The 12,047-nt window shown below is 46.1% G+C and overlaps 1 protein-coding gene across 3 annotated transcripts in view; it reads right to left on the bottom strand.

Moving 5' to 3' along the window:
- PARVB (parvin beta) overlaps positions 1–11,513 on the bottom strand; it is an 85,216-nt gene extending 73,703 nt beyond the window's left edge. The window contains exon 1 of one of the 3 annotated variants that reach the window (XM_082770410.1): positions 11,191–11,513. In XM_082770410.1, coding sequence (XP_082626536.1) covers positions 11,191–11,305 — 115 coding nt within the window. In that variant the 5' untranslated portion in view covers positions 11,306–11,513. The remainder of the gene's footprint in view (positions 1–11,190) is intronic. The other 2 variants (XM_082770409.1, XM_082770411.1) reach the window with 2 other exon arrangements.
- Between the last annotated feature and the right edge of the window lie 534 nt (positions 11,514–12,047).

Below are 12,047 nucleotides of genomic sequence, written 5' to 3'. Positions count from 1 at the left end.
ACTGGGGTCACCATCACCCCCAAGAGACATGCTGGTTTAGCTCCCCAGCCCACAGCCCTGCCTGCAATGGTGGGGTCAGTGTGTGCTGTCACTGGGTGGCCTGTCCTGCAGCAGAGCTCCCAGGAAGCCAGCGCTCCTGAGAACAGCCCAGAAGGGCCCCTGGCAAACAGCAGCACTACAGCACATGCCACACTTCCCTCCACCTCCTGTCCCTCAGCCAAGGCGGAGAAGTGTAAACATCACCTCTGGTCATTGCCTGAGGCAGGTATGCCGCAGCCACACAAGCGGTACATAAAGCAAGGGCCATTCCCTGTATGTGTCATACACTGAGGAGAACACCTGCCACCGAGATGCATACTTTACAAGATACATTCAACAACTCTGATGACTGCGTCAGTTGATTTTGCAATGCCCCTGGGGGTCAAACTAGGCTTCATCAGTGACAATGCACGTGTACAGCACATTTCAATTTCACAGAGCAAACAGAATGTACAAGAAAGAGGATGAGCAACTACTGAAGCCACCATACCAAAGAGCTCAAGTGAAGGGCAGTAAGGCATCTTTCAGTGGACACCGTCACAGATGACCAGTACCATCAGCCACATCCAGGCACTGGCACAGGTTGACAGCAGATCAGATCTTTCTCTGGAGCCATGTGGTTGACTTTTAAGTCACTGCCTTCTACATTAAAGTACCCATTTGTTCAAGGAACATGGACATTTGCTACAATGAACAGAGGTCAGCATAAGAAAAAGCCTTTGGCGAGACAAGCCTCCCCTTCTTTCTTTCTTGCTGGCCTTCAGGTCTCCAGAAATAACTGAACAGAGCTTGAGGACTGGCCCTTGGCATCCTGCTTCAGCAAAGACTTTGGCTCACTGGCATAAGAGCACAGAAAGGCTGAAAATGCTGGAAATAGAGCAAGACTGCAAGGTTATAAGGAAAGTACAGAGCCTTCTGCATTACCAGCAGCACCTAGGGCAACAACAAAACATTATGCTATATGAAAGGTGGAAAACTCCCCCTCCTTATATGTTAGTGTCTTATGTCTGTATGTCAGTACTCTCTTATGTATCCATTGAGACATCATGTCCCAGGAACACTGACAGAAACTACACCTCAGAGGTACCTGTTGACAGGCCAGTACTTCCAGTGGTACCCAAGAAATCTGAACACAATTTCCTTTGAAAACTAAGCCACTTGGTAAGAAGCTTTGAAGTACTAGCAACAACTGCTGCTTCTGCAGCTACAAACTAGAGTCTCCTCAGCTCTGATGATAACACCTGTACACATAAGGAACACACAAAAATTTCTCATCTCAGTTGAACAGCAAAGCTGTAACTGTTGGAACACCAATTCCTGTAAACAGAAGACTCTGCCTTACCCTGGTCTGACTGCAGGCCACATAACCTTGGATCCCTTAGCAACAAGTCGTTCTGACATGCTTCTGCAATGGAAAGAGCTTGCCAGATAATCTCCCAAATCTTCTAACATCAAGGTTTAATCCAAAACCCATGCATTGCATTGAAAAACTCCACCAGCTTCATCTGGTTTTTTGATTTGCTGACCTGTAGCAGTTCTTAAAGTACACAAAAAGACATTTAGCACTGTTATGCCTAAGAATAGTAAGACTTCTGGACTATTGCCAGCATGCAAATCAGTAGGATGCATTTGTATTTATACAGAGCTCTGAAGTATCACAACTCTTAAAAACAAACACTTAAGACAGTATGATGCCATGCACTGCAGCACACAGCCTAATCTCCCCACACAGGTTCACCAACAGGACCAGGAATGGCCCATTCACACTGTCCAGCAAAGAGCATCTGCATGGACTTTGCATGAAGTCACAACTTCGCAGCTGCCTCGCTTCCTGTCAGGTCTGCATGTAGCCCTCCACACATCTAAGTCTCACAAGACTCACACACACACTCCTCGAAACAGAAACAGCCAGATGTCTGCATCTAGAAGCCTCTCCCAAGATATTAACATTCACAAATCCTTTAGAAGTAATGAAAAGAAACAGGTATCACTGAAACATTGCCTTTAAGTGTAAATTAGTTTTTAAGGAAAAGAGAACTACCTGTCCAGTTCCCTGAATTAGTACTTTTAAGAAATTCTGGAATCTGGCTTCGTAAAACTAGAAGTCTTTATAAGCACCTTGCGAAGGCTTTATGATAAGGCATACCAATGTTCTTACAATTATGCTCATTTTAATGATTTCAACATTAAATATTAACAATTTTAGAATGTTTGGTTGTATTAAATAAAAGCAAGTCACTTTTTTCAATTGAGACTGAAGAGCTACAGAGCTATTTTGCATACACTTGCTGCATCCTGTCAGGGAGAAAAATTTTCAACTGTAATTAAAAACTCTACCGTCTCACTGAGAGACTACGCCTAGAGCTGTGTTGGGCAAATGATCCCAGCCTTGATGCAGTTACAGGAGCAAAATGTGTTTTTATGACACTGTAAAAAAGATTATTCTTGTGCACATTAAGCTTATTTTGGTGGAGACATTGACATAAACTATCTACAGTAAAACTTTTGCCAGAACAGAACTCAGTATTAGAGCCCAATCTGGCACTGCTCCAGCAAGACAAAACTGAAGACAGACCTGGTCAGAGGAACAAATGAGCCCTTCAGGAAAAACTCAGCAATTGGGCTGCACAGGTTCTGACTGGAAATTTAAGTCTCTGTTTAAATTAATAGCAGAAAGGATAATAAGTTCAACTTGAATTTGCATATGTCTGCGCACAGTCTTCACATGGATATATAGACATATCTAGAAAGGTATATAATTTAATTAATAGACATATATATATAAATTTATAATTATTTAAAATAATTATATGCAAATTCCTCTCTTAAAAAGCAAGTAGTTTTGCTTAGCCGGCATTCATCTCACCTTCAGCATCAAGCACATTATGATGCACAAATACACTTCCCCAGCCAAGTAACCTCTCCGGCTACAACAAAATTACCTGTGTGAACCAGAACCACAGAACCAGAATGCCACATACTCTGTCTCTCCAGCCAACATGGGATTCACTGCCCCATACTATGGACACTGAGAGTAAGTTCAGGTGGGGGCGAGCTCTAACACATATCTATTGAAGGGAACAGCCTGAACATATATTGAGTATCAGGTCAGGAGATAGTAGGAAGCAGCCAGTTGAAGCTTTTATCACTTTGTACCCCAAGGATCTGCGAGAGGCTGATTTGCTCCCAAAGCTTCCTGGTAGGTGAGAAGCACCATGAGACTAGCCAACATCCTGCAAGTTACTTGGCACTTTACTGCTATTAAGAAATATGGACATGCTTCATGACAAAAGCTCAGGCACCACATCAGCAGCACATTCCATCCTGAGCTTTCTGGGCACCAGATGAATGACAAAGTCCAGTCAGAGTTTGGAGCAATTACTCCGCCAGCACCCATTCATAAAGAACGCCTGGGAACAGCCAGCACAAAATGCCATCTGCAATGGTGAAAAACACTTGTGACTAGGTCAAATACTGGGCAAAAATAATACAACCACAAACAGAGAAGGACTGGTGGGAGATGTGGTGGTCGGGAGCTGTCTTGGGCAGAGTGACCACAAAATGGTGGAGTTCTCTATTCTTGGTGAAGTCAGGAAGGGGATGAGTAAAATTGCTGTCTTGGACTTCCGGAGGGCAGACTTTGAGCAGTTCAGGACACTGGTTAGCAGAGTCCCTTGGGAGGTAGTCCTGAAGGGCAGAGGAGTCCAGGAAGGCTGGGCACTTCTCAAGAAGGAAATCTTAATGGCTGAGGAGTGGTCTGTTCCCACGTGCCCAAAGACGAGCCGGCGCAGAAGAAGACCAGCCTGGCTGAACAGAGAGTTGTGGCTAGAGCTTAGGAGAAAAAAAAAAAGAGGGCTTATGATCTTTGGAAAAGAGGGCAGGCCACTCAGAATGATTATAAGGATGTTGTAAGGATGCGTGGGGACAAAATTAGAAAGGCCAAAGCTCATCTGGAGCTCAATCCGGCTACTGCTGTTAAAGATAACAGAAAATGTTTTTATAAATACATTATAAAATGTTTTTTTTATTTTATAATAATATAAATGTTTTTTTTATAATGTTTCTTTTTTGTATTTATTATGCTAAATAATGTATTTATAAAAAACATTATAAATGTTTTAATTAACACCAAAAGGAGGACTACGGAGAATCTCCATCCTTTACTGGATGCAGGCGGAACCTTTGCGACGAGAGATGAGGAAAATGCTGAGGTGCTTAATGCCTCCTTTGCCTCAGTCTTTAGTGGCAAGACCAGTTGTTCTCTAGATACAAAGTACCCTGAGCTGGTGGAAGGAGATGGGGAGCAGAATGTGGCCCTCACAATCCACAAGGAAATGGGTGGCGACCTGCTACAGCACTTAGATGTATGCAACTCAGTGGGGCCAGGTAGGATCCACCCGCGGGTGCTGAGAGAACTGGAAGAGGAGCTGGCCAAGCCGCTTTCCATCATTTATCAGCAGTCCTGGCTATCAGGGGAGGTCCCGGTCAACTGGCGGCTAGCAAATGTGACGCCCATCTACAAGAAGGGCCATAAAGTAGACCCAGGAAACTATAGGCCTGTTAGTTTGACCTCAGTGTCAGGGAAGCTCATGGAGCAGATTATCTTGAGTGTCATCATGTGGCACTTGCAGGGCAACCAGACGATCAGACCCAGTCAGCATGGGTTTATGAAAGACAGGTCCTGCTTGACAAACCTGATCTCCTTCTATGACAAAGTGACGTGCTTAGTGGATGAGGGAAAGGCTGTGGATTTGGTCTACCTTGAATTCAGTAAGGCTTTGGACACCGTTTCCCACAACATTCTCCTCAAGAAACTGGGTGCTCTTGGCTTGGACTGGCATGCTCTTTGTTGGGTTAGAAACTGGCTGGATATCAGGGCCCAAAGAGTCATGGTGAATGGAGTTAAATCTAGTTGGAGGCCGGTCACTAGTGGAGTCCACCAGGGCTCAGTACAAGGGCCAGTCCTCTTTAATATCTTTATCGATGATCTGGGTGAGGGGATGGAGTGCACCCCCAGTAAGTTTGCAGATGACACCAAGTTAGGTGCGTGTGTCGATCTGCTCGAGGGTAGGAAGGCTCTGCAGGAGGATCTGGATAGGCTGGACCGATGGGCTGAGGCCAACTGTATGAAGTTCAACAAGGCCAAGTGTCGGGTCCTGCACCTGGGGCACAACAACCCCAAGCAGCACTACAGGCTGGGAGATGAGTGGTTAGAAAGCTGCCTGGCAGAGAAGGATCTGGGAGTATTGGTTGATAGTCGGCTGAAAATGAGCCAGCAGTGTGCTCAGGCAGCCAAGAAGGCCAACAGCATCCTGGCTTGTATCAGGAATCATGTAGCCAGCAGGACCACAGACGTGATTGTCCGCCTGTGCTGTGCTTTGGTGAGGCTGCACCTCGAGTACTGTGTTCAGTTTTGGACCCCTCGCTACAAGAAGGACATGGAGGTGCCCAAGTGAGTCCAGAGAATGGCAACGAAGCTGGTGAGGGGCCTGGAGAACAAGTCTTATGAGGAGCAGCTGGAGGAGCTGGGATTTTCTGCGAGAAGACAGTCTGGAGAAGAGGAGGCTCAGGGGCGACCTTATCGCACTCTATAGATACGTTAGAGGAGTCTGTAGCAAGGTGGTCATTGGTCTGTTGTCCCACATGCCTGGTGACAGGACAAGGAGCACGAGGGGAGGTTTAGGTTGGATATTAGGAAGAACTTCTTTATGGAAAGGGTTGTTAGGCATTGGAATGGGCTGCCCAGGGAAGTGGTTGAGTCACCATTCCTGGAGGTCTTCAAAAGACATTTAGATTTAGAGCTTAGCAATACGGTTTAGTGGAGGACTTGTCAGTGTTAGGTCAGAGGACTCGGTGATCTTGGAGGTCTCTTCCAACCTAGGTGATTAGGTGATTTTCAAGCAAAGTACGTCTGTGAGAAGTCTCAAGCAGACACTAAGCAGTGGCTAAAGCACAGCTGCAGCATGTTGAAACAGAGAAGTTTAATTTTTTGCAGAGCATTCACACTGATGTATCTCTGGAGACTACACAGCAGATAGCATTAAAAAAAAGAGCTTTTAATAATTTTCAGTATACCCTCTTCCAGTGAAAGATGAGATCTGTTTTCCAAGCTAAGTCCGATTCTCCTATCCTGTTGTGTTCAAGGGGATGCCTTTGAGTTGAGATGCGCTTATCACATATAAAGGCAATTAAGTAGATCTGAGGAACCTATTTCTGAACCTCTTTTCCCTCCAGAGAACAATTACATGCAGAATCAGCTCCATCAATTTTATAGGAATGATTAAAAAAAAAAAAAAAAAAAAAGCATTTGCTCCAATTTAATTCTGTTGTAGAGCCTATTTCCTCATGTTCTTCCCTCAAGAAAGCCAAAATTGAGCGGACAACAGTTCCATCTGAATAATTTGAAGATGGGCTTTAACCTGTGTAGAGCTGTGGGAAGCGCAGATGCAGATTATGCAGCACCTCTACCTAACTACCACGGCACCAGAGAGGATTCACAAAAAGTTTCTTTCCCCAGCTTTGTCACTGGCTCGCCAGCTGACCGTGAGCTAGCCCAAGAAACCCAACAGTTACTCACCCTCCAGCTTTTCTTGCTGCAAGGCAGAGGGAAGGACTGCTGCCTTTCTGTGGGAGAAAGGAATTTGCCCTCTAGTGAAACACCCACCAACCTATGTACCAAGCTGGCATGCCTGCAGGCAAACACAGGAGGAAACTTTGCAGGACCACACCATCTGACTGTTACACTGAGGCACAGACCCTAACTACAGTGCTTTAACCTGCTCTGATATGCATAAAATCTGTATGTCATCCTGCAGCTGCCGCCTTCTGTAGTGGTCAGTTTGGGCTCCTTTCCCTCCTTTCCCCCACCACCACTGATTTCATCAGGCAGCACAACAAACTGCTCTCTTCTGGAGCACTTTGCAAATCTCTGTGCTCATCCTCCATCATTCCACTAGAAAACAACTGAGCAATCAAGTCTCTTGTATTTCTCTGGATGACTCCTCCATATAGACTATATATAAATATACACACAGACACACGTGCACAGATAATAATAGAAGGCTTATTTAGCCAAACACCTGCTGCTCAAATCTTTCCTACGGTGTGTTACGAGGAGAAAAAAAAAAAAAAAAAAAAAAAGCACTGCAAGTAACCCAGAAGTGACACTTACAGCAAAACACCTCCTTTATTTCAGTTCAAGGACATCACTCTTTGACTGACAGGAAAGGGGAAGTTTTTTAAAGTTCCTTTTATAGATCAAGACAAAATAGAGCATTATCCAAAACAGCATCTAGTACAGGGTCTGAAAAGACGTTTAAAAACTGTACCTTGCTATGAGCCCTGCCAGGACCTCAACAGTTTCCTAAGGTATTTAAAGCAGATTTTGGAGCATCTGAACAGCTGTGCTGAAGTTTTATTAATCACAATGCAGATCTGGCACGTCTTGAAAGCCCAAGATATACCAAGACAGAACCATTTCACAGTAACACCAGGCAAACTTAGACTTCATACGCATTTCCATATAACCTAATATGGGAGGGCTGGGGGGAAATAAACCACATGGTCACATGAGCACTGGAACTAATGCATCCCACTTTCCCCAGGATGTGTGCCATGACTGATTGCAACATACAGAAATGCTCACTGTCACAGTCTCCCCATAGACTTCATTTTTCTGATCACTTCACTCCCACATAAACTCTCATATCTTACACAGGTCAAGTTGGTCAAGTTCATTTGCAGTTTTTCCTGCAATGGTGATCCACTAAGGTCTTTCTGTTCTAACCGCATTGCTCATTTTGACAAAACCTGTAGTCATTTAATAATCCTGATGCTAGTTCTCTCTCAGGGCCATTTTTAGCCAAATGATGGGTGAAAAACATTCCTGGAAAGGAAGAGGAAGGAAGGAGTCAGACAGTGAGATCACATATACCATGGCCATAGGAAATCAGACTAAAAATGTTTTTTCCCAACAAACATCTGTGGTTGTTATTTCTTTTAAGTCAGGTTTGAACGTAAGTCAGTTCATCCATAAAAATTCAGAAACAGGAATATAACATTCAACAGCATAAAGCAAAAGTTCAAGGTACAAATTCAAAGACTTCCTTGGACAGTTAAACAACGTATAGACTTTGAATCTCAAAATGCTTTAGAATTTGAAATCTTAACCACACTTGATCTCCAGGCACCTGCTTACAAAGCATCATATCATGCCATACTGTTAAAGCAGGAGTAACAGCAAAGTTGCTTACATGTCACAGTAAATACTTTGAATACCACCACAGTTACTATCTCCACGATACCTAGGAATTGTATTTATTGTCCCATCATAAAGCAAGGTTATGAGCTTACAGTGGTAGTTTTGATAAGCCTAATGAACATTCCTCTCTAAACACAACCTCTCTAAAAATAGATCACAGCATGTAAGGTTGCCAAAAAATATTTACACTTAGTTGCTTATAGGTCAGCAGCCACATATTATGGTTATTTATGACATGGCTGCCACCTATGATAAAAAAAAAAACCACACTCATAGAAGGAAAAAAAAAAAAATCAGTATTATTCTACAGATCTCTAAGCTATGTAGCTCCCAGGTGAGTTGTGCACAAAGACTAAAAGGATTAATTTAACTGCATTGCAACTGCTGCATGGACCAAGTTAAAGGTCTTGTATATACACACAGTCAAGATGGTGATAACAGGCTTGTATTTACACTATGATAAAAAAGACAGGCCAGCAAAAGCAAGAATTATTAAGAGCTCTCCGGCTTGCTTACTTCTCATGCTATTAGGGGAAGAGGAGGCAAAGATAGTTTGGTTGTGGCAAGTCAGCAAACAACATTTTATTTATTGTGGAGATTAGCTGGTGTAAAAGGCAGTCTACAGTATTGGAAGATCACTCTGACCTCTGCTGGTCCACTCAGAGAAGCTGAGCAGAAACTGCCTGAAGGGAGGCCGAAGTCCCCAAGGGTGAAGTGGTTCCCAAGCACAGAAAAGGTTGACCATATTGTTTTTATGTGGTCTATCAACTCATTGTCACTTAGGTGAACTTCCAATTTGCTTCTGTTTCACAGTCTCATACCAAGATTTAGCTTCTAGCCCTGTACTTTGTTCTGGTGGCCCGTCAAGTCCTAGCACAAGGCTTGAAGAGCCTCTCTCCCTTGACACTGATTCCCACCTCAGCACCTCTTCACAGCTTAGCCCTGGGTCCCCTCCAGTTTCAGGGCTGCGGTCTTAATGACCTGCATGAGAGCCACCAATGCACAAGACACAATGCACAAGACAGCTCAAAGAACACCTTCCGTGGGCCTTAAATCTTCCAAATGAGGAAAAAGTAGAAGGGTAGTAAGCAATTTTCCTCTAAAATGAAGGGCTTCAATGGCCCACAGCACCATAGTGCTGTGCATAAGCACATCATGACCAAAAGACAGCTCCCAGGGTGGGGACTGTGTTTTCTCTGTTCCCCTTGTCAAACTGGAAGGAATACTCAGATTAAAAGCTGAGTCACACATTTCCATTTCCTTCACATCATGCTGGCAAAAGCATAGCCATGCTTTCTATATCACCACAGCATCAGTTCCGCAGTGAACACAAAAGCAGCAACTACAACAGGCCATCCTACAGCAAGGGGAGCTGTGGCCACAGGATCTGACAAAAAAATAATACACAAACTCAGCAAAATGGCCCCAGCTGAGTGACTGCAGCACTCTGACCACGTGACTAGTCTCCTTAAAAACACGGTCTCACAACAATGACAATTCTTGTTGAAGAGGCGCCTCCAACCTGTTTAGGTTTAAAAGTCACCTTTGAATGAACTACTCTTCCCAAGCACGCAGTTGCCATCCCCTGCTAGAAATGTGTTTTCTCCACCATCTTCCTTCAGAAGTAAATGACATCATGGTAAAGGCACGACTGCTTCTGCTGCTCCTCAGCAGAACCGTAACACGGAAACTTGATTTAAAATACATAATGGAGGAAATACCAGTAAGCCACACCAGAACAACCAGGAGAAGGAAAGGGAAGCAATTTCCTTGAGATGGGTTTTGAGGCCAAATATTTTAAGTATTAAAATCTGCCTTCTAAACATCACAGGCAATTAATAGACTCAACATGGGCAAAGCATGCTCACTCAACAGCCAGTCAAAAGGAGACTGAAATTAGAATTGCTTCCTACCCTACACACGTCTAGCACCACAACAGAGCCAAGGCCAATTTTAACCAGCCAGAAAGCCAAAGACAACTTTTTTGTGTAGATAGGGAGGCATGTTGTTTCAGTGCAAGTAGTACTATCTCAGCACAGCCTCTGGTGTAAACAGACAGCTATGAAAACACGTTGTGGGAGTATCTAGATGATAGGCCAGCTGTGGGCAGCTAGCAGCATGCACCCCATGAAGCTCCATGCCCCTAAGATGGGTGCAGCATCAGCTGGTACTGTGGCTGACAGAGCTTCTTCCAGGAGCCCCATGCCAAAGGGGAAGGCGAACACCTTCATTCTGTCGTGTGGGGGGGAGACACCTTTTTGCTTAAGTTAGTCAGTCAGTTACGGAAATCCCCTGTGCAAAATATCTGTGCCAACATAAAAGTCATGGATAAAACAGGCACAAAACACAGGTGGATTTAATCATTCCCTCGCAGCTTTTACAATCCTCACACTTCAACTAAATTTAAAAAAAAAAAAAAAAAAAAAAAAAAAAAGACTCCCACATTGTCATCAGAAGTTTATTTTACAGAAGTAAAGCGGGTTCCCCTCCCAACAGCGAGCGGCCGAGTCAGGCAGCGGCCGAGGGCGCCCCTCTGACTGACTGACTGAACGACCGACCGGACTTCGGCGACCAACCGCCCCCCAGCAACCGCCCGCGGCGGTTGGGGCCGCTCCTCCTCCGCGCCTCGCGCCTACCCCGGCCCCAGCTCAGGTCCAGCTGAGGCTCCACGCCCCGCCGGGGCAGCGCCCGCTCACAGGCCTGAGGGCGGGTGGGTGAGCAGGCAGGCGGGCACGCCGCGGACCCAGCTGCTCTTTCGCCCTCCTCTCCACTGCCCCGGACGGCGTTGCCCGGCCGGAGAACAAAGAGGGTGTCTGCCCTGCTCGGGGGCTGCTGAGGGGGCTCCGGTGGGATACACTTTTTGCCCCCCCCGCCCGCTCGGGCAAACTCACCCTCCTTGGCTTTCTTCTTCCTCGCCAGGGTGCCGCCGATCTTGCCCAGGAACGACTCGTCTTTTTTCATCCTGTGGGGCCGCAGCGTCGGCGAGCGGATGGGAGCAGAGGACATGGGACTTGGGAAAGGGAGTACCGAGGCAGCCGGCCCGAGCCCCGCCGTGCCCTGTGCAGGAGTGTGGAGCGTCCCGCGGAGCCGAACAAAGCCCTGCGAGAGGCGAGGAAGGGGAAAGCTCCCGTCTGGCCGCGGTGGGGAGCAGGGGGCGTGCGAGCCTCGGAGGCGCGGAGGACAGGGGGCGGGGTGGGAGCCGCTGCCGCCGGACACAGCGTTCTTCCACGGCGGGGAAGGCCGCGGGCGGCGGGGGCGGGACGACATGGACATGCGACTCGGGTGGCGGCCGCTCCGGTGGGATGTACCGGGCACCCGGAGAGCCTCGAGGATAAAAAATGAATAAATAATAACATTTGAGGTTTCGAATGTTCAAATTTGAGGAGGAGAGCTGTGCTGATAGGGGTTAGAAAAGGGGGGGTGAATGGACTGCAGCTGTGGCTTCCCCTCCTGGTGCAGGGTGAGGGGCTCCCTGGGCTCCTCTGAGAGGCGCCACCGTAAGCAAAGCGTATAGGCAGAGAAACAGCCGAAACCAGTTAGTTGTGATCCCAAAGAAGTTTTCATTACGGCACCAGATGGCGTGATGAGGGCTCTGTAGAATACGCATTAGAAACATCCTAAAAGAGTTCCTAGTGTTAGGCTCTGATCCTGCAAAGTCTGATGCGCATACTTAACTTTAAGCTCCTGAAGCGATCCCATTGACTTTAATGAGACTACTGGGTACCTAAAGTTATGCACATGCCCTTGG

This window comes from Aythya marila (genome assembly GCF_965140915.1).
Source record: "Aythya marila genome assembly, chromosome: 1".
Classification (NCBI taxonomy): Eukaryota; Metazoa; Chordata; class Aves; order Anseriformes; family Anatidae; genus Aythya; species Aythya marila.
Note: the sequence above shows the minus strand (reverse complement) of the source record. Positions and strands in the feature narration are given on the sequence as shown.